At 36.7% G+C, this 24,607-nt stretch overlaps 1 protein-coding gene across 1 annotated transcript; it reads left to right on the forward strand.

Moving 5' to 3' along the window:
- The first annotated feature begins 86 nt into the window (after positions 1–86).
- Positions 87–22,668, forward strand: slc37a1 (solute carrier family 37 member 1). The gene is made up of 20 exons (XM_056240711.1): positions 87–237; positions 794–964; positions 3,069–3,150; positions 6,079–6,181; positions 6,277–6,355; positions 7,786–7,921; positions 9,298–9,374; positions 9,584–9,750; positions 9,863–9,915; positions 15,727–15,804; positions 15,891–16,019; positions 16,103–16,193; positions 16,634–16,696; positions 17,747–17,832; positions 17,953–18,001; positions 19,429–19,502; positions 19,613–19,691; positions 19,784–19,881; positions 22,234–22,298; positions 22,417–22,668. Exons 2-20 carry the CDS (start codon positions 909–911, stop codon positions 22,430–22,432), a joined length of 1,581 nt encoding a protein of 526 aa, XP_056096686.1. The 5' UTR covers positions 87–237; positions 794–908; the 3' UTR covers positions 22,433–22,668.
- Positions 22,669–24,607: the final 1,939 nt, after the last annotated feature.

Consider the following 24,607-nt stretch of genomic DNA (forward strand, 5'->3'; position numbering starts at 1 on the left):
GAATGTGTTTGATTTTAAAAAGTAACTAATTGAATTTAAATGTTTGACTTGTACTGCATGGATAGAGTTTTTTATTTTGAAATATTTTAGTTTGCAAGTCTCGTGTTGTTTCGTGTTTCACGCTACTCTTGTTGTCGTCATCGTCATCATCATCATCATCGCCCCACCGGACTGAATGAGGAAGTGAAAGAGACGGTCGCCAAAGACAACGCTGAACGGAGAGAGTCGGTTGATGCGGTAAGACCTCCAGGGCTGTTTTAAATTAAATCAATTATATGTGCTTTTATATCTTTGACAAATGGTCTCTCGACATGTTATCGATCACATCCTATTAATAAACGTGTTCTTCTAACGAGCTATAGAGGATGCGAGAGATCACACTAAATTATATCTTATGTAAATTAGTAGCTACATCTATTCATACTCTTATTTGAATGTTATTGAGTGTTTATGACCTGGTTTAGTTTTAGTTTAGTCCAGTATCAGAGGGTTTTGTTGTCGGTCTCCGGTTCTCGTTGTACAGTAGCAACCACGTTACGAGTCACGTCATTTACGAGCTTTGACACTGACAGCTCAAACACTGTCATTTCCTAAAGATGAGAGGACTGATGTGCTGTAAATGAGCAGTAGAATGAACATGTTATTGTTTAACGATAGTTTGTTCACTTCTCTTTCAGGAAAACGGCTTCTCTTTCATTCTTTCTACATTTTTTTTTTTTTAGGATATAAGACTACGAACGCGACTCTTTAATCTTCATAATGGGTTCTTTTGTCTTTCTGTTCACATACCAAGGTCCTTTTGCTCAGAGATGGATCTTGTGACCATATGTCTACAGGCATCCTGCCTAACATCTTTATGAGATTTACTAAGCAGCTGTATTACACTCATACACACACCATACACAAGCATGGCACCAGTCCCACCTGGCATCCGCTTCCTGGCCTCCTTCAATAGAGACCAGTGGTGAGTTTATCTTTTTTATCAATATTTGCATGTGTATTTGGGATTGATGATCAGCAAACCCAGTTTTCCCACAGAGATATAATGTCTGTCATTATAATACTACAGTTCCAGTCTTTGCATGTTTGTTTATTACACATGAAACCTAAGTTGCGATAGTCTTTGTGACATATGTACAAGTAAAACGGCTTCTCGAACAAGAAAAACATTGATTTTGTTTATCGGAAATTGTTTGGATGGTTGTGGTTTGCAATTGGTCGATCTCATGTGAGTGACAGGTTGTCTCGCCCTCACAACATTAGAGAAGAGAGGACATGTCACTGTTATTTTAATTAAAGATTACAAGGGCACATGCATTTTTAAAAAATTATGTGCGCGGATAAATCATTTCTAATAAATAAGAATAGTCAAATTTGACTTCATATTGACTTAATATTTTGCCAAATTTGACTGATTTCATCTGTCAGTAAAAGTATTTAAGTTCAACATGTTTTATCCATTCTGCACAATTCCACCAATTTTTCCACAAAAATGTTAGAAGAATCTGCAATTTTCTGTGGGCCTGCTAAGCAGACATTAGCTGATATGTGTTGGAGAATACAATAGAGTAGAATAGAACTCTAATGTCTGATGTATTTAATTAAATACAAGCTTCAATACTGCATTCTGTATCAAACTAAGACGTCAGTCTTTCTGTTGATCATGGTAGCTCTATGGTATGTACATATATACACGCCTCTCTGTATTTGATCACGTCTGATCTGTTTTCCATTGTATCCTCGTCATCTACTCCATTTCAGGATTGATTGTGAAAAATCGGGTTTAGTGACTTCTTTAAAAGGGACACACAGGCTAGACTAGGTGTGTTTACATTCCTGTGTACTGTATTGTAAAAAAAAAAAAAAAAAGTAAAAGGACATTTCCAAAACTCCCTGCGTCACATAAGATTATATTTTATATAAATAGTGCTATTTTTTCTCATTTTTCACTTGGTGGTTATTAGTACATTTTAAGGTAAAAATACATAAATAGCTGATTTAGGTAGATTGGTGTATTAAAGGGATAGTTCCCTAAAGTTGTTCCAAACCTGTATGAGAAAAATGTTGGTAGTCAAACAGTTGAATTACCAACATTCTTCAAAATATCTTCTATTGTGTTCAGCAGAAGAAAGAAACTCAAACAGATTTGGAACAACATGAGGGTGAGCAAATCATGACAATATTTAAATTTTTAGGTGAACTATCCCTTTAACATAACATCATACATACACACACACACATATATATATATATATATATATATATATATATTAGTATTATTATTATTTATTTTGTAAATATAAAGATATCCCCTAAAAACATAAACATTGTCAGTATGTTTTTAGAGTGAATTCTGGCAATCACAGCTGCCATTTCTTTTCATAATTTAGCAGGATATTTTTTTACATTGTGTATTTAAAGTTCTAATTATCATCAAATTGTGTTGTACTGATATCACTTTCATATCCTAATGTGAGACTTCATGATGCCATCACACTATTGATTTTACTTCTGTGCTGTTATTTATAATGCGGTTATTTGTTATTTCATATAATTCTATTTGAATAGTGACAAAAAGAGAATTTTATCTGAAGAATCGGTAGCACTCTATTTCGATGGTCCACTTTAGACGTTCTACTGACTATAAAAAAAAAAAACGTTGCAACTAAATATCAAGTCTTCTGAATCCATGATGAACCTTGGCGTTATGAACAGAACAATTAAACAAATATATTTTAAAAAAGCTGCTGTAAGTGTCTAAACCTGATCTAAGAAAGACTGTAAAATAGTAATGGAGTTGATAAAAGACTTGGTTGCTTTGCCCTTCTTAGTTTGACATTAAGCAATAGTAAGACGGTCTCCCTTCAACTTCTGATTTGTTTGCTAGTTTAACAGTTGTTTGCGTAAATGAACAGTGTGCCACTCACACAAATTAATACAATGTCAGTATTTGTATTTGTGTTTGTTTTGGGATGCAGTCTATCTCAAATCTCATGAAATGAAATTTCACTGTAAAATGTCCTTATTTCCTTGTCCTTATTGACCGTTGCTGTGTTTTCTACACACAGGTACAAGGCCTTCGCGTTTGCTCTCACTTTCCTGCTCTACACAAGTTTCCATCTATCCAGGAAGCCCATCAGCATTGTCAAGGTAGCACGACCCCCGTCACATTGAACAAACCCTTTAAAAGAACACGTGCTGGAGGAAACATGCACAATCACTGACACATCTAATATATAGATACTGTATATATACAGGTCCTTCTAAAAAAAATTAGCATATTGTGATAAATGTCATTATTTTCCATAATGTAATGATAAAAATTAAACTTTCATATATTTTAGAATCATTGCACACCAACTGAAATATTTCAGGTCTTTTATTGTTTTAATACTGAGGATTTTGGCATACAGCTCATGAAAACCCAAAATTCCTGTCTCAAAAAATTTGCATATTTCATCCGACCAATAAAAGAAGTGTTTTTAATACAAAAAAAAAAAAGTCAACCTTCAAATAATTATGTTCAGTAATGCACTCAATAGTCAATACTTGGTCGGGAATCCTTTTGCAGAGATGACTGCTTCAATGCAGCGTGGCATGGAGGCAATCAGCCTGTGGCACTGCTGAGGTGTTATGGAGGCCCAGGATGCTTCGATAGCGGCCTTAAGCTCATCCAGAGTGTTGGGTCTCTCAACTTTCTCTTCACAATATCCCACAGATTCTCTATGGGGTTCAGGTCAGGAGAGTTGGCAGGCCAATTGAGCACAGTAATACCATGGTCAGTAAACCATTTACCAGTGGTTTTGGCACTGTGAGCAGGTGCCAGGTCGTGCTGAAAAATGAAATCTTCATCTCCATAAAGCTTTTCAGCAGATGGAAGAATGAAGCGCTCCAAAATCTCCTGATAGCTAGCTGCATTGACCCTGCCCTTGATAAAACACAGTGGACCAACACCAGCAGCTGACATGGCACCCCAGACCATCACTGACTGTGGGTACTTGACACTGGACTTCAGGCATTTTAGCATTTCCTTCTCCCCAGTCTTCCTCCAGACTCTGGCACCTTGATTTCCGAATGACATGCAAAACTGAGCAACAGTCCAGTGCTGCTTCTCTGTAGCCCAGGTCAGGCGCTTCTGCCGCTGTTTCTGGTTCAAAAGTGGCTTGACCTGGGGAATGCCGCACCTGAAGCCAATTTCCTGCACACGCCTGTGCACGGTGGCTCTGGATGTTTCTACTCCAGACTCAGTCCACTGCTTCCGCAGGTCCCCCAAGGTCTGGAATCGGTCCTTCTCCACAATCTTCCTCAGGGTCCGGTCACCTCTTCTCGTTGTGCAGCGTTTTTTGCCACACTTTTTCCTTCCCACAGACTTCCCACTGAGGTGCCTTGATACAGCACTCTGGGAACAGCCTATTTGTTCAGAAATTTCTTTCTGTCTTACCCTCTTGCTTGAGGGTGTCAATGATGGCCTTCTGGACAGCAGTCAGGTCGGCAGTCTTACCCATGATTGCGGTTTTGAGTAATGAAACAGGCTGGGAGTTTTTAAAAGCCTCAGGAATCTTTTGCAGGTGTTTAGAGTTAATTAGTTGATTCAGATGATTAGGTTAATAGCTCGTTTAGAGACCCTTTTCATGATATACTAATTTTTTGAGACAGGAATTTTGGGTTTTCATGAGCTGTATGCCAAAATCATCAGTATTAAAACAATAAAAGACCTGAAATATTTCAGTTGGTGTGCAATGAATCTAAAATATATGAAACTTTAATTTTTATCATTACATTATGGAAAATAATGTACTTTATTACAATATGCTATTTTTTTTTATAAGGACCTGTATACATACACTTTATAGCGGATCTTAACTGTTTGATTGCTTGTATATATATTTTAAAAAGTACATAACTATAGAATTCTGAATGAGCATGTGAACGCCGTCAGCGTTAATCACAGGTTCGCGTTTAAAGTCTGATCATTTCGACGGAGGTGAATCAATCAAAGTTAACTTTAGCTGGAAGTAACATTATTCAAGAACCGCTATAACGCCAAAACAATCTGTTACCTTAAATTATATGTTTATCTCTGTAAAGCTGCTTTGAAACAATTCATTGTTAAAAGAGCTATATAAATGAAGATGACTTGACTTGACTTGACTATTGTTGCGAAATGCAAATTATTATCACCCAATCTAACCTGCAAAATGTGACGACAAGGCATGAAGCAGGGTTCGTGAACTAAAACTATTAAAATATTTCTGTTAATTGAAATAAATCTGAACTAGAAAAATATAAATATTATTTCAATTTAATGAAAATTAGAAATGTTGCCTTGGCAAAAAACTGAATTAAGTTTAAGTGGAAACTATTAACTGGAAATAAATAAATGACTAAAATTAAAACACCATTTTTTTTTTTTTAGAAAAACAAATTACATAAATAGTCATTTAAAAAAAATAATAATAAGACAAAAGCACATAAAAATTACAAAAATTAACATGGAAATTACATTTATTAATATAAAAGCTAATTCAAAATATGAATAAAACACAAAAAACACTAAAATTACACTGGTATGAAGATATAAACAATAAAATCATGATTTTCTGTAAGGTGCTTTGAAACGGTGTATAATAAAAAGCGCTATACATATAAAAACAAATCAAACTTGCATTATTTTAATCTTTTATTAACATTTTATATATATATAATTTATATTTTAAATAAATTGTAGTGTATAGATAGAACAGAACTGAAATAAGATCCAGAATTCAGTTGTTGTTGTTGTTTTTTTATCTCTGCATAAACCGTACAGACAACATTATATTGCTCAGAGGTGGCATGATCAAAAGCTATTATCGGCAGTTCTTGTGCTTACTGGAACTCAAAGGGCTTTTTTGGGTTGTTTTCTGTCACACATTAACTCATTTATCTGAGTACAATCCAGAAGTGTGTGGCACTCAGCCATCTAACCATGTTGAACTTTCTGTAGTCAGCCTTAATATGCAGTCATGTCCTGTGTCAACTGTATGCACTGTCAGAGATGAGTTCATGTTATGTTATGTTGTGTATGTGTCTGTATAGAGTGAGCTGCATAAGAACTGCTCTCACATCATGGAGGTTCCTACAGAGAGCGGCCGGCAGCCTAGACTTCACACAGAACTAGACTGCAGCTGGAAACCATTCGGTAACGTTATATTCGATTAGATTCAAGCAATATCTGTTTCTATCACTTTCAGTCAGTGCATTAAATGTTTGGCATCTCTGTTTCAATCCCTATAGACAGAAACAACTATAAGCAGTTGCTCGGAGCAATGGATTATTCTTTCCTGTGTGCTTATGCCATAGGCATGTATCTCAGGTAAGAACATATACAAAACACACTAATATTTATGCTTTAAAATGACTTAAAAGTGTGTGTGTTTCCACCCCCCACCCCCAGACCCATAAGACTTTTTTTTATCTTCGGATACAAATAAAGGTGTTTTTAATGAAACCTGAAATCTCCATTGAAAGTCCATTCCTACCAAACTTTAAAAAGTTAATTTAGACATTGTTTAAGTAATCCATATGAATTGAGAGGTTTAATTCAAGTCTGATTTAATTTAGGCATATATACATTGATCAGCGCACATACATGGAGCACTTCAAATATGGTAAACGGAAGCTCATGCATGCTTAACGTGCGATTTCTTTATGAACTTTTTGAAGCATTAAAGTTTTGGTGGAATGGACCTTCAATGGAGGAACCGATATCTCTCAGGTTTCATTACAAAGATATTTGTGTTTCCATTCCAAGATGAACAAAAGTCGTATGCGGTTTGAAACGGCATGAGAGTGATTAAGCAATGACAGAATTTTCATTTTTGGATGAACTATCTCTTTACACAATATTCAAAACTTAAGGAATAATTCTATTTTAATTGTCAGTGAACTTAATGGTGCAGTACGTGATTTCTGAGAAACACGGTTGATATTTAAAATCAACCCAAACAAACACACTCCTCCCTTCATTGCTCCGCCCCCAAAATGCACGAACATGCAATTCAAGAGTGAATGTATTTTCATCATAGCTGAAACGAAGCAAAATAATGTTTTGCGGAGAATAAAGCAAAGATGGCGAATGAACGACAAGAAAGAACAAAAAATAAACATACAGTTCACAAGAGTGTACTCTAATGACACTCAAAACTGTCCAAAACCGATGTTACTCACGTATGGAGCTTCGTATGGTTTTCGTCACGTATGGTTTTCTCTCTTGTAATGTCTCTCAGCCATCTCTCTTTCTACAGTCTTTCTTCAAATAATCCCCCTCTTGCTCACTCTCTCTCTCCTCCCCCATCATGAGTGGACACGCCCCCTACTGCTGATTGGTTACAAGTGTGTGGCGGCGCTCGGTCCGATCCACTTTCAACAGCGTTTCTTAAATCGCTTACTGCACTTTTAAGGAAGAATTATATTTGATGTAATATAATGAAATAGTAATAAACAGCAATAATAATCAATGTATATTTTAATACATAAAAATGCATTACTAAATCAAAGTTTTGGATGGATTTACTGAAGCAGTTTGAACTGACTCACCAGAATGAATTGACCAACTTGAACACTGTTTTTGCTTCTCAAGTTTAAATCTGAAGATGCTAAAACATCCGACCTAACTCTGAATTATTCTGATGTCATTGGTCTTTGGTCTTATCTTGAGCAGTTGAACTCATCTGACAACAGTGATATGTTTGTTGTTTGCTGCTATCATTCTGTCTGCAGTGACATTTAATACAATCTTTTCAGTGGAATCATTGGAGAGCGTCTGCCCATCCGTCTGTACCTGACTGTGGGCATGTTGACCAGTGGTCTTTTCACCTGTCTGTTTGGACTGGGATACGTCTATGACATCCACAGCCTTGGCTTCTATATATTTGTTCAGGTTGGTGTCATACATGAAGTCTCTTATGCTCACCAAGACTGCATGTATTTGATCAAAAATACAGTAAAAACAGCTAAAATAACAATTTTATATTTTAATATATTATAAAATATAATGTATTCCTGTGATGCAAAGCTGAAATTTCTGCATCGTTACTCCAGTCTTCAGTGTCACATGATCCTTCAGAAATCATTCTAATATTCTGATTTGCTGCTTAAAGGGATAGTTCACTTTGAAATTAATTTTTGATATGTTTTAGCTTACCTCCAGTGCATCCAAGATCTAGGTGTCTTTGTTTCCACAGTATCTTCAATTTTGATAATTTTAGGTAAAACCGTTGTTGTCTGTCAGTCATACAATGGAGGTGAAGGGGGTCCTCCTCAAAGAACAGTCAAAATTAAACATTATTTAATGACTCGTAAATGTAAGTACACATTGATGCCCTAAGACACGAAACGAGTGGTTTTTGTGAGAAAACGAACAGTATTTATATTGTTTTTACCTCTTGTAACCACAGCCATGCCCAAGTTATCTGAGGGCGCGGACGCTTCCGTGTGTGACGTGTACGCAGACTGGTGCATAGATATATATACCCTAGATGTCGCCTTGGCTAAGGTTTCGTTCCAATGAACTGCCGTCGCCAAGGCGACATCTAGTTTATCTATGCACCAGTCTGCGTACACGTCACACACGGAAGCGTCCGCGCCCTCAGATAACTTGGGCATGGCTGTGGTTACAAGAGGTAAAAACAATATAAATACTGTTCGTTTTCTCACAAAAACCACTCGTTTCGTGTCTTAGGGCATCAATGTGTACTTACATTTACGAGTCATTAAATAATGTTTAATTTTGACTGCTCTTTGAGGAGGACCCCCTTCACCTCTATTGTATGACTGACAGACAACAACGGTTTTACCTAAAATTATCAAAATTGAAGATACTGTGGAAACAAAGACACCTACATCTTGGATGCACTGGAGGTAAGCTAAAACATATCAAAAATTAATTTCAAAGTGAACTATCCCTTTAAGAAACATTTCTGATTATTATCTATGTTGAAAACAAATACTTATTATATTCGTACAACCATGATTGCGCGTGATTTTTTTTTTTTTACAGGATTCCTTAATGAATAGAAAGTTTAAACAAATAGCATTGGTTTGAAATAATAGCCATGTTTTTACTGTCACTTTTGATCAAATTATCTATAAATTAATTACCTTGCTGAATAAAGGTGTTCATTTCTTTGAAAAAAAAAACCTGACCTCAGACTTTGAATGGTAGTGTATGTAAACAGCAATTATTATTTATGTACCATTTTGTTCAGTTTTCATTCAGCATTCTCTCCTCTTTATTTTTATTTTTTTCGTCTGTAGGTGGCCAATGGATTGGTTCAGACCACTGGTTGGCCAAGTGTCGTGACTTGCATTGGCAACTGGTTTGGCAAGGGCAGGTATGAGGCTTTACATTTTCCACTAACATTATAAATTCGATAAATCTGTCTAAAAATGAGCATGCAGTGTTTTCGTTTATCTCAGACGCTGAAGATGAGGGAATGCTTATCCTCTTTGCTGCTCTTTAGACACTCCAAAATTGTAACAGATCTCTTATTACCACAAAATGAAATGTTATATAATGTGTTTTGTTTTGTTGTGGTATCAGGAGAGGCCTCATCATGGGTATCTGGAACTCGCACACATCGGTGGGCAACATTCTGGGTTCTTTGATTGCTGGATATTATGTCTCCTCTAACTGGGGAATGTCCTTCATCGTCCCTGGAGTTATCATCGCTGTCATGGGGGTCGTCTGCTTCTTCTTTCTAATAGAGCGTAAGTGAATATGACCTCTGGCTTATTTATGTGTGTTTGGGTGCAAATTTGTCACAAAGCACTATTGGAGATGGTTGATGGGTTTTTGATGCGAACGCTTCTGTATCTCCAGACCCTAATGATCTGAAGACCGCCAGTGCCCAGAGCTCAGCTCCAAGCAATCAGGTTAGTCCATTTATTTAGTTTCATTTCCTGTCACATTGCTGTGAAGTTTGTGGTCAGTGCGATTAAATTATTATTATTACCTTCATTCAACAGGGATGCATTAAATTGTCCATTCAATTTTACCCCAAACTTTTAAACGGTTGTTTACTTCAAGGCTTTGTTTACACAAATCCAATGTGGGTTTCAAATCCGGTCTCTCGGGAATGACAAGTCCACACTGTAATTTATATTATACCTCATATTATACTGTACCTCATATATAAAACTTTACTTAGATTTCATCCTAAAATTGTGCGAATGCACTAATGCCAGAATTTGCGTATGCACAAAAGTTTTCAGATTTATAAACCATGCGTACACCAGAACCTGTGTAAAATTCTCTTTATAAAAAAATGATTTATAGGTGCAGTGTGTGATTTTTACCGGAATGTAGTGGTGAGGTTGCGAATTGCAACCAACAGAAGTTACGGTGGCCGACAGGAAAAGATGTCGCCGTCTGAGACCGCAGAGAGTAGCCAGTTCAGCAATGAGGTTTCTTTACAAAGATAAATTAAGAAATTAGGTTTACTTTATTATTCAGTAAAACGATATGTTATTGCGAATATTATTGTTACTTGTTCATCATTGTGTAAGTCTTTTATTCCGTGACTTTAGCTAGCTTGCTTGAACAAAGAACAACACAGTAACGAAACGTGTTTGTCCGTTTAGGGCTACTGTAGAAACATGGCGGCACATTTCAATGTAAGGGGACCCGCGGTGTATATAGATAGAAATGGATCATTCTAAGGTAATACAAACGTTACGGTTCATTAAGTAAGGTCTTAATACACCACTGAAAACATAGTTATGTATATGATATTGCATTTCTGTCAGCAGATCCTCCTAAATATTACACAATGCATCTTTAAAAAACATTCACTATCCTTGTCTTGTTTTAGAATAAATAAATAAAAATTGTATCAAGTAATGTTCAGAGAAAATTTTCAGAGAAGAGTTATACTCTTTCTTTTCCACTGGCAAAATAGTATTTTTAATTGTTTTAAACATATCAAAATTAGGCAATTTTGCCTATAAGGTAAACATGTATTTTAGGATGTTTATATATTTTTAATGGAAACAGATCTGCCTTATTTATGCAGTGTAAATAATGCTGTTTCCTTCAAATTCCTTCAAATACAATGGTATTTTTCTTAATATTGGAAAGAGCAAGAAAGGTGTTATCATTAGGAAACTGTCTGCCTGCACACGACACCAACAGCACCTGCGTTTAGATCCATTAATGAGAGTGGCATATTTCATCTGAATGTGTATATCAAAATGAAAACAGAATTTTTAAATCATACATGGCTCACATATTTACGCCTAGTTCATTTTTTTACAATTCCTGATATGTGTGTGGAAAATTGCGGAGGCATAGAAATGTGTGCGTACGCAATTTTCCATGCACATATTGGGAATTAAAAATAAAATAAAGTACAGACACTCTAGACCGTGCGTACGCACTCTTTACTGGAGGGAGCGTTTTATACATTAGGCCCCTGGTGAGACTCATTCCAGAAATTCAGTGGATGTGGTTTGTATTGGGCTTGTAAATATCACATTCCATATTTTTGTTGCGGTTCAGCTGAGTCAGATACTCTCAAAAATCAGATTTTTGCTACTGACCTGAACAAAAGAAGCCTAGCAGAGAGTCAAACAGACAATGCCTTGTCATCAACAATGAGAACAATGTCATCTTCACAGAAGTTAATGTATTTTCCCAGCAGTCTGAGGCAAGGTTGGTTAGATTACATGACTCATTCATGCTCGAAAGCAGTTGCTATAACAACGGCCCTGTGATGCGCACACCTGCGACTCTCAGTAGAGCGTGAGGTGCTCATCGAGCACGGAGAGTTCACATTTCTGAAACGCTTCAACAGTTTGATTTAGATTCAAGAGGAGTGGCTAATCAGGAGTAACAGAGACATTAGGGATGGAGGCTCATTTTGACTGTGGAGGAGGAATTAATCAAATTCAAGAGCAACTTCAAACACTTCGCAGCTCGCAGCCGCATAATTCTGGATTCTGTGTCATTCATTGTTTACCCTAATTACTCTTGGTTTGTTTCTAAAGGATTCTTAAATATTCATAGCGATTAATTAATTACAATTTAGGAGGTATTACACTAGAGCAGGGATTCCCAAAGTGTGGTACGCGCACCCCCAGGGGTACGCGAGCTGCCACCAGGGGGTGCGCGAGAGGAAAAATGTAATGGCGGTCTGTTTTGTAAGTGGGATTTTTTGCCATACAATAAAATAAAAACCATGAACAGTAAACATTTCCTTTGTAATCGCTTTTATTTTAAATTAAAAAAACTATAATTTATTAGTTTTTGATAGAAACGTTGAAAACAGCTGCTGTCTTCTACGCACTGCTCTGCACTGCAGCCGGTAACGTGACAAATGTGCTTTCGCGTGTTGGCTGGCGCTGAGCCAGTGCTGTTATATATCACAACCATTGAGTGTTTTCAACCACGTAATGTTTATTTTAGGTTTCAGACATTTAAATACACATAAGTACTAGCAAAACAATGATTTTGATTTAGCTGATTTCTATGGAAGCGGCAATATTAATCCTTTTCATTATAATAAGACGACACGTTGTATTCATATCAGATACACATTGTGTACGTAGCTTCACATTTTACCCTATTCTTCTCCCAGTTCACCGGCCTCTTACTTTCATGTATTTCGTGAGAAGTGGAGGAATTGACGTCACGTGTTGTAAATCCAACAGATCCGATTCTCTGAACTGTGGCACAAACTAACGATCGTTATGAAGGCGTTTGAACAATAAAACACATCCACTTGCACATATTTGACAATCGGAATCTCAGTGTTTAATGCTATAGCTAATACATTTGTGAATATTTTTGATAAAAAGGAAAAATGACATAAAAGCAGAACATCATTCATTCAGCGCTGTGTTGTGGTTGCGCTGTGTCACGTGACAAGGAATGACGCGTCACCATGGAAACATTAAAGTGACAAGTTCTAAATAACGGTCGCCTTGAAAAACTCACGCTGTGGGGTCAGTTAAAATATTTTAAACTTACGTGTGAAAGGGTTAAAAGTGAAAACTTGTGCGTAGCTTTGTTGCATTATATTGAAACTTTGTTGATGTTGTTATTGTCATGAGTGTTCTGGTTATTAGCGCATGTTTAAACATGCGTCTTTATAAAACAAAAGCGATAAAACAAAGCTTTGTTGCATTTTTTTTTTGAAGTGGGGATTGGGGGTGCGCCAACCGGGTTGGGACATAGAAGGGGGTGCGCAGGAAAAAAAGTTTGGGAACCGCTGCACTAGAGTATTTTGTCTTGCCCTCTAGAGTGTACAAAAACAATAGAAAACACTGCCAGAGGGAATTGGGTCAATAAATAATACTAACAGCAGATGCACCGATTGGAAATATATGCAAATATTTATTTAGCCTTTTTTATATTTGTGTAAGGAAAGTAAATGTGTTTTTTTCATTCTGTAACGTCATCTGTAATCATTTCTTCTAAGTTCTTCACCACTTTTAATCAACTTTGGGATTTAAATTGTCTTCAGCGTGTGACAAATATATTTAAAAGTAGAAATATTCATTTTCTTCTATATATTAGGAGCTTGTCTATCAAAATGCCTAATAAAATGTATGAATATCTTTAGACTTATTACTATATATTCGGAATGACATGTATATTTTCAGACCTATAACTGCATATTTTCAGATTTACATCTATATATATTCATGATTTACCTTTACATATTCAAAGTTGTATCTTTATATTTATATTTTAATTATTTTCATATACATTCACTTTTATATATATTCTTCTATAGTCTAACAGAATTCTAACTTATAGTTAAGCAAAAATCACACAAGTAACGAGTATCACAAGATTCGAGTGCTGTTTTTGTCCCGAATAGCAAGAGTGAAGTTAATATTGTGTTATATTTTTAGACACAATATTGTCTATTTTTGCTTCATTTCGCCAACGAACTGTTGTGCATCTCCAAACAACACACAGCGTTGGTTTGCTTCCAAATGAATCCACGTCCATTGATAAAGAGAGCCATTTACATCATTCCATGAATGAATCAGCCGTTCGAAGGAATCAAATGAATGAATAACTTGCTCATTAAGACTTTACCTCCACCTACTGGCAGTTTTAGTTTCTTATTTGGAGTATAATTTCATTAAAAAACAATATTAAATTTTTCCATATTAATAAACCCCCAAATTAAAAAAGAAATTGTCATCATTTACTCAACCTCAAGTCGTTTCAAACCTGTATGACTTTCTTTCTTCTGTGGAAAATAGAAGATATTCTGAGAAATGTCTCAGTATTTATATATATATATATATACACTCACCGGCCACTTTATTAGGTACACCTGTCCAACTGCTCGTTAACACTTAATTTCTAAGCAGCCAATCACATGGCGGCAACTCAGTGCATTTAGGCATGTAGACATGGTCAAGACAATCTCCTGCAGTTCAAACCGAGCATCAGTATGGGGAAGAAAGGTGATTTGAGTGACTTTGAACGTGGCATGATTGTTGGTGCCAGAAGGGCTGTTCTGAGTATTTCAGAAACTGCTAATCTACTGGGATTTTCAAGCACAACCATCTCTAGGGTTTACAGAGAATGGTCCGAAAAAGAAAAAATATCCAGTGAGCGGCAGTTCTGTGGGCGGAAATGCCTTGTTGATGCCAGAGGTCAGAGGAGAATGGCCAGACTGGTTCGAGCTGATAGAAGGGCAACAGTGACTGAAATAACCACTCGTTACAACCGAGGTATGCAGCAAAGCATTTGTGAAGCCACAACACGCACAACCTTGAGGCGGATGGGCTACAACAGCAGAAGACTCCACCGGGTACCACTCATCTCCACTACAAATAGGAAAAAGAGGCTACAATTTGCAAGAGCTCACCAAAATTGAACAGTTGAAGACTGGAAAAATGTTGCCTGGTCTGATGAGTCTCGATTTCTGTTGAGACATTCAGATGGTAGAGTCAGAATTTGGCGTAAACAGAATGAGAACATGGAACCATCATGCCTTGTTACCACTGTGCAGGCTGGTGGTGGTGGTGTAATGGTGTGGGGGATGTTTTCCTGGCACACTTTAGGCCCCTTAGTGCCAATTGGGCATCGTTTAAATGCCACGGCCTACCTGAGCATTGTTTCTGACCATGTCCATCCCTTTATGGCCACCATGTACCCATCCTCTGATGGCTACTTCCACCATGTCACAAAGCTCTAATCATTTCAAATTGGTTTCTTGAACATGACAATGAGTTCACTGTACTAAAATGGCCTCCACAGTCACCAGATCTCAACCCAATAGAGCATCTTTGGGATGTGGTGGAACGGGAGATTCGCATCATGGATGTGCAGCCGACAAATCTGCGGCAACTGTGTGATGCCATCATGTCAATATGGACCAAACTCCCTGAGGAATGCTTCCAGCACCTTGTTGAATCTATGCCACGAAGAATTGAGGCAGTTCTGAAGGCAAAAGGGGGTCCAACCCGTTACTAGCATGGGGTACCTAATAAAGTGGCCGGTGAGTGTATATATATATATATATATAAAAATGTAATCGCTTGAGAGAATGAATGAGAGATTTGTTTAGTTTTTTTGTGGACGGCAAAATTACATGTCACTACCCATGTGTCTTGTGTTATTATATTAATACAAAATAATTAATATGTAGAATATATTCAGAATACACCTAGACAACCCTTTGTAAATGTGACACTGAACTCCATATTATTTTTTCTCAGAAGCTTCATAAAAGCTGGAATGGTGTTAATGGACACAAAGACCTTTACTTGCAGTGCAAGCCAGGAGCTAAAGCACAGGTTAGTCCACGTCATTGTCTCTGTGTATCTGTGTCACTCCTTTAGAAGTATCTCTTTTTCACTTCTGTGATCCTCCTGTTTGTTAGAGCTGGGACACAGAGCTTCTGCTGGGGCAGGAGAGCATTGGCGTGTGTGTTCCCGTGCAGCAGGTGGTGGTGGTGAAGAGTGAGGCAGAACCGTCACCCATCAGCTTCATGGGAGCTTTACGCATTCCTGTGAGTGTTGCCCATCCGTCTGTCCATCATCAGTCAGCGTGTGTTACAGCGTCACTGACGTTTCTCCCGCTGTGTGTTTGCAGGGAGTGGTGGAGTTCTCTCTTTGTCTGCTGTTTGCCAAGTTGGTCAGTTATACGTTCCTCTTCTGGCTGCCCCTCTACATCACTAAAGCAGGTATCTCTCACTGATGACATCAGCGATTCTCAGTCATTTAATTATTCTGCTCTGTTATATTTATTTCTGTGGTTCTCTTGATGTAAAGGTTTCTGTGTTTTGATGTGTTTTGTGTATATATTTGCACATTTTGGGATGGTGGTTAATATACTGCTGCAGTAATGATGTATTTTTTTAGTCAACAACTAGTCAATAGATGTGATGTTCGGTGTGATGATGTTTAATGTTCCCGAAAACCTCTGTGGTCCCATTTAGCCACTTGTTAATAACCGAAAAAGACATTTGACCAAAAACCCATTCAAATAACCCATTGACTTCAGGATGATGGATTTGTAAGTGCTAAAATGTTAACTTGTTTCCACGTTTTGGCCTACTAAAATACATCATCCCTGCAGCACTCTATATGGATCAATGACTACAATGTACTTCCTGTTTTTCAGCTCACCTAGATGCCAAGAAAGCCGGAGACCTTTCAACTCTGTTTGATGTGGGTGGCATTGTTGGTATGTAGAGTTTTTGTCTTTTTTGTTTTTTTGTTTTGGTATTTGGAGTGGGCATTAGTAGCTGATACACACACATCTGTAAGCATTTATCTGTTGCTTTCTTATTATAAAAAAAAAAAGTGTTATATGTCTAACAACACCCATAACTATGGAAGCTTGTTTCCGCCACTGAATGAAAAATAAAAAAGGTAATTGGGACTTTTTATCTCACAATTCTGACTCTTTTTTTTTTTCTCACAATTGCGAGTTTACATCTCGCAATTCTGACTTTATTTCTCAGAATTGTGAAATGTAAAGTCAGAATTGCGAGATATAAAGTCAGAATTGCGAGATATAAAGTCAGAATTGCGAGATATAAAGTCAGAATTGCGAGATATAAAGTCAGAATTGCGAGATATAAAGTCAGAATTGCGAGATATAAAGTCAGAATTGCGAGATATAAAGTCAGAATTGCGAAATGGAAAGTCAGAATTGCGAGATATAAAGTCAGAATTGCGAGATATAAAGTCAGAATTGCGAGATATAAAGTCAGAATTGCGAGATATAAAGTCAGAATTGCGAGATATAAAGTCAGAATTGCGAGATATAAAGTCGCAATTCTGTCTTTTTTTCTCGCAATTGCGACTTTATTTCTCAGAATTGCGACTTTATATCTCACAATTGCGACTTTATTTCTCACAATTGCGACTTTATATCTCGCAATTGCGACTTTATTTCTCAGAATTGCGACTTTATATCTCACAATTGCGACTTTATTTCTCACAATTCTGACTTCATATCTCGCAATTGTGAGATAAAAAGTCGCAATTATTTTATTTTATTTTTTTATTCAGTGGCGGAAACAAGCTTCCATACATAACAGACCAAACGAGGTCTTCCTCATCTTGACTTGTTTGGGACACGTCCCGCTTTGTATTTATTTCTTCGTGACTCAAATATTTGAATGACTGCAAACAGTTCTGCCCACTGCTAACCATGCAAATAAAGCAGCGCCGAGGAATGCAAAAACACGTTCTGTATCTAAGTGTTTATGTGTTTGTGTGTGTGTAGGAGGGATCTTGGCTGGAGTGATCTCTGATAAGATGGGAAAGAGGGCCACCACTTGTGCTGTGATGCTTCTGCTGGCAGCGCCCACAGTATGTCATTCTGTTGATCAAATACAGGGGAGCTTGTGAATTTAAAGGCTCTTTGTTGCATCACATTTCTCTCACCATTGACTGTGTGTGTGTGTGTGTGCGTGTGTGTGCGTTTTATAGCTCTACGGCTTCTCTATGATCAGTCAGTTTGGCTTGGGTCCCACTATTGGTAAGACATCAAATCCTTCAAAGTTACATAAGAGCGTTTGACCCCTGTTGCTTTGATTCAAATTAGAGAATTAATGAGATTAACAGATGATAGCTGAGACCAGCTTTGCTATGTGTTATTATATTATATGAAGTAATAAATATTGAACATTTCGATAAGTTTGTATATATATATAGACACACTGACACTACAATTCAAATGTTTGTTTTTTTAATGTTTTTGAAAGAAGTCTCTTGTGCTCACCAAGGCTGATAAATCTGATTAAAAAATACAATAAAAACTGTAATATTATGATATAATATTACTATTTATATTATACTATTTCTTCTGATACTAATTTGTATCTCCTCCTAAGAGCTTTATATCTGCAACCACCAACATTCCCAAATTCTCATACTTTCATACATTACTCTCATATAGTATTTAAGATGTCTAAAAGCTTAACAACTTTCCTAGCACAGTATGCTCAAACATGCTAGCCATGTGTTTAAAAATGATAGGATCATGCTAGCAATGCTTTAAAACATGCTAGAAACACGATAAGACATGCTAGGATCATGCTAGAAATGTGCTAAAACATGTTAGCATCATGCTAGATGTAACACAACATCATGATAGCATCATGCTAAATCATTCCAGCAACGTAATACAAAAATGCTAACAGTGAACTAAAACATGTTTAACACATGCTAAGACATGCTAACAAGATAAAACTGGCTAGCAACATGATAAAACATGCTAGGAAGCTTATGTTCAAACTTTCAGACTAGGCTTTTTCCAGACAAGCTTTACTTTCTAGTTACAATTTAACGTAACTGTTTTTTATTTTAATATATTTTAAAATGTAATTTATTCCTGTGATGCAAAGCTGAATTTTCAGCATCATTTCTCCAGTCTTCAGGGTCACATGTTCCTTCAGAAATCATTCTAATATGATGATTTGCTGCTCAGGAAACATTTCTGATTATTATCCATGTTGAAAACAGCCGTATTGCTTAATAGTTTTGTGGAAAAGAATCTTTTTTTTTTTCAGGATTCTTTGATGAATATAAAGTTCATTTATTTCAGATATATATTTTTTTATAACATAATAAATATCTTTACTCTTACTTGATCAATTTTAATGCATCCTTGCTGAATAAGTGTTAATATCTTCAAAAAATGGACTGCCCTCAAACTTTTAATTTTGAATAGTGTTGTAAATAAAATACAAATAGTTTTATGTATGACATTATGTAGTATGTATTAAGAAGACTTGAATGCCTTATGCCTCCAGGTTATGCACCAACCCTCTTGCCATCATTTCCTTATATATCTTTTCAAAATGGAAAAAAAGCCATTTGTTCTGTAGAGTGACCCTTTTTCTGGTGTGTCATTGCATGGTTTAGTGCTCTGATGTGTTATCAGTATGTTATTTGATATGGCAGGTATGCTGCTGGTGTGTGGTGGTTTAGTCAACGGCCCGTACTCTCTCATCACAACAGCTGTCTCTGCTGACTTGGTGAGTGTGTGTGTATGTGTGTGTGTAGGAAATGCACTTGCATAATCTTTTGCTTATTCATGTGTCACATCCTGTTTCTCTCTGATGGATTATTTGATTTAATTCTATAGGGCACACACAAGAGTCTGAAGGGCAATGCCAGGGCTCTCTCTACAGTCACAGCTATTATAGACGGCACTGGATCTGTCGGTAAGTTCACTAAGTTCATATTCATGTTTTATTGTGAGGCTGTCACATGTAGAGCAGAGAGAGGTCACTCTTGTGCCTTTCGTCTTCTGCAGGTGCTGCTGTGGGTCCTTTGCTGGCAGGGCTGTTGTCATCACAAGGCTGGGATAAGGTCTTTTACATGCTCATGACCGCAGACTTTTTTGCACTTTTGGTGAGTCTAAAAAAAAGCTTACTTATTTTGCCAGATTTTTAAAAAAATCTTTCATTGCTGTTGTTTGAAACTATATGAAACTACTGTTTATAGAGTCCATATCTATCAAAATAATTGAAAAAATCTCTTAAAAGAATTGAAAAACAGCTAAAAGTAGTTTGTATGCCACATGTACATTTCAAGGAGCCACACAATGTGAGGAACAGGCCAAAATTAAGTTGTTTTCCACAAGTTTTCTCACTTATCCCAAATCTTTTTTTCCATCCTACATATTCAAATGGTCGGTTTCTCACACAAAATTATTATTTATTCAGAAAACTTCGAGACAGTGGTTCTCAACCAGAGGAGCCGAGACCCACTAGGGTTTTTTTAATCCAAGGCTCCTCTTTGCCCAAGACAATATTCAAAGGCCCTCCTATCGAAGTTGATATGTGCTTCTATTGTCATTAAATAAACAAACTCAAAAAATATAATGTCAGTTTACTTTTGTGCATCTTTATTTTTAGCTGTTTAGTTAAGATTAAGTTATAACTAAATTTGAATAATTTTATGATTTGCTGAGGCCCCCTAGTGCACAGGTTTTCACTTACAAGATTTGTGATTTTTTTTTTTACAGGATTTTTATGGCTTGCCTTGATTGCATTAGATGGTTGTTGTGTGTGTATATATAGGTTGTGTCAGTTTAAAAAGGAAAAAGGTCTTCTCTTAAAAAGCCCCGGTTATTTGATTGGCAGATGTGGTCACTATAAATTGTTGTATGGCAGCATGAACAGAATAGAATTATAAACTTCATTTATTCCTGTAAATTTTCGCAGTGTACACTTGGCAGTTCATTTCACTCATTCAATACTTGACATACAGTCCGAGAACACAGTGTACATTTAACCCTCTGGTGTTCTTCACTAAAGTTGTGTTCCAAATTTGAGGTTGATATCTGAAAAAATTAGCTTTCCGTAAGATTTTGTTTGGGCTCTGTCCCAAATGTTTTCACTAGATAAAATTAGTTTCCCCTTCATCTCCATTTTTGACTGCGAAGAGTACAAGTGTGACTATTTTTTTTTCTTCACATAGCAATAGCCAAAACCAAAAACTATCAAGTTTCGTACCATTCTGATGAAATAAAAACATTTACAGGTTAAGACAAGTGATACATTAATCGAAGAATTCACATAAGCCCCTTTCACACAGCGCGTTGATCCCGGGAAATTGCCAGAACGCCTTCTGTGTGAACGCAAACACGACCCGGGATTGATCCCGGGATCGATGCCGGGTTGGGGACCTAGTAACATTGCCGGGATCAGTCCCGGAACGCGCGCTGTGTGAACAAAAAGCTAACCAATGCCGTGTCGTAATGAAGTGAAGTGAAAGCAGGCTAGTGAAACGGTACGTAATGCGCTAGTTTATGACCGAATCAGAGAAAAAAATGCACAAGCGTGGTTTCTCCAGAGAGAAATCGCAGCTCATAAGCAAACTATACACGCTGCTGAGACATTACATGTCACATCGATGTCACGTGTCTTTACGGGATTTTTACGCACTCTTTGATTCCGGAAAATCACTGGCAAGTGTGAATGAACCAAAATCAAACGAACCCGGGTCAAATCCCGGGTCGCTTTATCCGTGTATTTTCCGGAATCTCTGTGTGAAAGGGGCTATAGTTATGACATCCAAAAAAAAATAAAAAAAATAAAAAATTGTTTGTAGGATTGTCACTGTACCAAAATTTTAGTGGTTAGTACAAATACCAGTCAAATTTGACTGTTTTTGGTACCACTTTTGGTACCATAGCAAAACTTTTGTAAAAAAAAAAGAATTATTTAACTATTTGAATATTAAATGTATTAAATAAAATTAGTTTTCAATGCTATGAATGATCCTAAATAAATAATACATTCAAATATTAGTATGTAGCCTTCAAATATTGTTTAGTTAAAAAAACATTACATTTAAAAAATCAAATGAAAAGTTAGTAATAACATGAAAATCAGCTAAATTAACAAAATGATTTGTGAGCATGCAGAGCTCACGCTGAACAAACTCTGGCGTATTGAGAAGATTCAGACTCACTTAAACGCCTCTGATTGGCCATTGCATTCACTTGCTCAACAAACATGTCTGTAATTGGCTACAATGCTCAACACTGCAAAAACACGTGGTAAATAGAAACCTTTGACGCTCTTCACAAAGTGCTTACACAAATAGAGACAGGAGCGTTTGTACCTGATTGGCCCAGTACTTACTGTCTAACTATACTAGCGGTACTGTAGAAAGACTGGTATCATTATGCTTATCAATTTGGTACCGAAGCATCTGCACTTTTGACAACCCTAATTGTGTTTGTATGTTCTTCAGCTTTTGCTGAGACTTGTGACGAAGGAGCTTCGCTCTCATAGGAGCCGGCCAGGAGCCGCTGTCGAGTGAGTGCTGTTTTGAGCTTGTACTTTATTACAGTTGCAAATCAATGACCATAACAGTCAAAGGACTTCCTATCTTTGATTAAAACTGTCTTTTTTTCCCCCCCTTTGTGTATTTTAGAATGAAGGAACATTGAGTACTTTGCACTATCTGAGCGAGAGAAACAGTGAAGGACACAAATGTTCATCTCTCACCAGTTGTTATCTGACCACTTCCTACCCTGGACCAAAACTTGACTGAAACCTCAGTTCATGGACTATACAAAGAGACATTTTATACCCTTTTTCAGATAAAAACAAAAACAAAAAATCATCGATTTAGGCCGATATCAAAGCAACTTTGAGGAAATGTTTTCTTACAGAATATTTTTCCCTCGAGATCATCAGTCTGGACCTTGCAGCTCTAATTGCTTTTGTGCCCGAGCAAATGAACATGACTCAATGTCAGATCAAGCCTAAATATCCCTCCAGTTAAATAATGCACAATTGCACAACCAAAAGTAGCCTCCCTTTGTTGCTAACAAGGGGATATTTTAAAAAAATGCAGTAAAATTTCTACTTCTAGACCCCGCTGGGCACACAGTGCCTTCATTAAACACGCAGAACAAATGTCCCTGTAAACAGTTCATAAATCCATTCTTGCATGATTTGAACATAGCAATTTATGTAAGAATGGTTTAAGAAATATTTACACCGAAATTTGTTCTGCTCGTGTTTAATAAACTAGGCCGATAGAGTGTATAGCTGGTTATCAGTTGATGTATGTATGTATATCAAAATCTAGCATAAAATCTAGCATATGTATGTATGTATATCAAGATTTAGCATATATATATGTATATGCTAAATCTATAATGTATTATTATTCTCATCTGCCTTTCTATGAACCAAAGCCAATCTTGTCAGTCATTGAGATTTTTTTTATATATATTTGAACTGTTCTACGAATGATATGACATGGAGGTGGAAAAAAATATGGGATGGGAGGGGGGAAAAATGCTTTTGCAAAAGCTTTGCATTCCCAGAGAAGCTGCGTTTGCTCGCAAAAGTTTGCCGTCCTTCAAGAAACGTTGCGTTACCTCGCAAAGAACTCGAAAGTTTTGCCGTCCCTCGAGAAACTTTGTGTTACCTCGCGAAGAACTAAAAAGTTTTGCTAGCGAACGCAAAGTTTCTCGGGGAATGCAAAACATTTGCAAAAGAACGCAAAAGCATTAACATATCATTTTTCTTCCCATCTCAAAATATTTTTCATCGCCATGTCCCTTAAGATGTTCTGTAGTTTACTGCAGTGACGTCAAAGGTTCTTATCCTGTGTTTGTATATAGGAGATCCACTAGGTGATTAAGCCATATGACAAATTATTATTATTTTTTTCTATATTTATTTATTTTTTTGCTATGAGAGCAGGGGTGTCCAATCCTGCTTCTGTCCTGCAGAGTTTAGCTCTAACTTGCCCCAACACACCTGACTGGAAGTTTCTAGTAACCCAAGTAAGAACTTGATTGGTTCAGGTGTGTTTAATTGGGGTTGGAGCTGAACTCTGCAGGACAGTGGCCCTCCAGGACCGAGTTTGGACACCCCTGTATTAGAGACTTTCACTGCTGGCCTGTGACTTAATGAATAATCACTATGTTTCGAGTTATTATGAAAGAAGATTAGGAATTTGTTTTTTTCTGACCACTGGTTACTAAACATTCATATACAAACATAATTCAAGCTGTTCTATATGAATAATACAATATATATCAACATTTTGATTTGTTTTTAATCTGTAGGATAAAGTGTATTTAAAAGCGCTTCTGTTGCCAGGTTCAGAATGTTCACATCAAGATCAGTCTGTATGATATAAATCAGTGTGAGCGAACCAAAAGAGTCTCCTTGACTGTAATTGTATGTGCGCATTTAGGACCCGCACCTGCCTCTGCAGCTATACATATTTAAAGTGTCTATTTGAATGTTCAGATTACTGTGGGATTGTGTCGTTCTGCAGAGCTAGAGGCACATGTAGATGTTTGCTGTAAAGCTGGACCTCTTACGTAATCATGCGTTTAGCACGTGTGCATTTGCCCTTATAGGACAACATTCTCTAGGTGATTGTATCTGTATAATTTATGGGTAGTACCTTGGTGTAATGAGATAAAATACATTGTGCCTTTTTTCTATTTGCTTTTTTTGTATAGGGATTTGTTTTTTGGAGTGTTCATTTTTAAGTTATTGTCAGCTACTTTACAGAATCCTGTGGAACAAATAGAGATTTGGGAATTATCTGTATTATGTTGCTGTGTGTACACATAGGACATTTTGAATAAAGC

This window comes from Rhinichthys klamathensis, unplaced genomic scaffold (genome assembly GCF_029890125.1).
Source record: "Rhinichthys klamathensis goyatoka isolate OS25496 unplaced genomic scaffold, OSU_Roscu_1.1 h1tg000021l_1, whole genome shotgun sequence".
In the NCBI taxonomy this organism is placed as follows: Eukaryota; Metazoa; Chordata; class Actinopteri; order Cypriniformes; family Leuciscidae; genus Rhinichthys; species Rhinichthys klamathensis.

Coding starts and splice junctions, on each gene's coding strand:
- slc37a1 (XM_056240711.1), top strand. CDS start 909: ATGGCACCAGTCCCACCTGGCATCCGCTTCCTGGCCTCCTTCAATAGA. Junction 16,194..16,633: donor CCTCTACATCACTAAAGCAG/GTATCTCTCACT, acceptor CCTGTTTTTCAG/CTCACCTAGATGCCAAGAAA. Junction 19,882..22,233: donor CAGACTTTTTTGCACTTTTG/GTGAGTCTAAAA, acceptor TATGTTCTTCAG/CTTTTGCTGAGACTTGTGAC.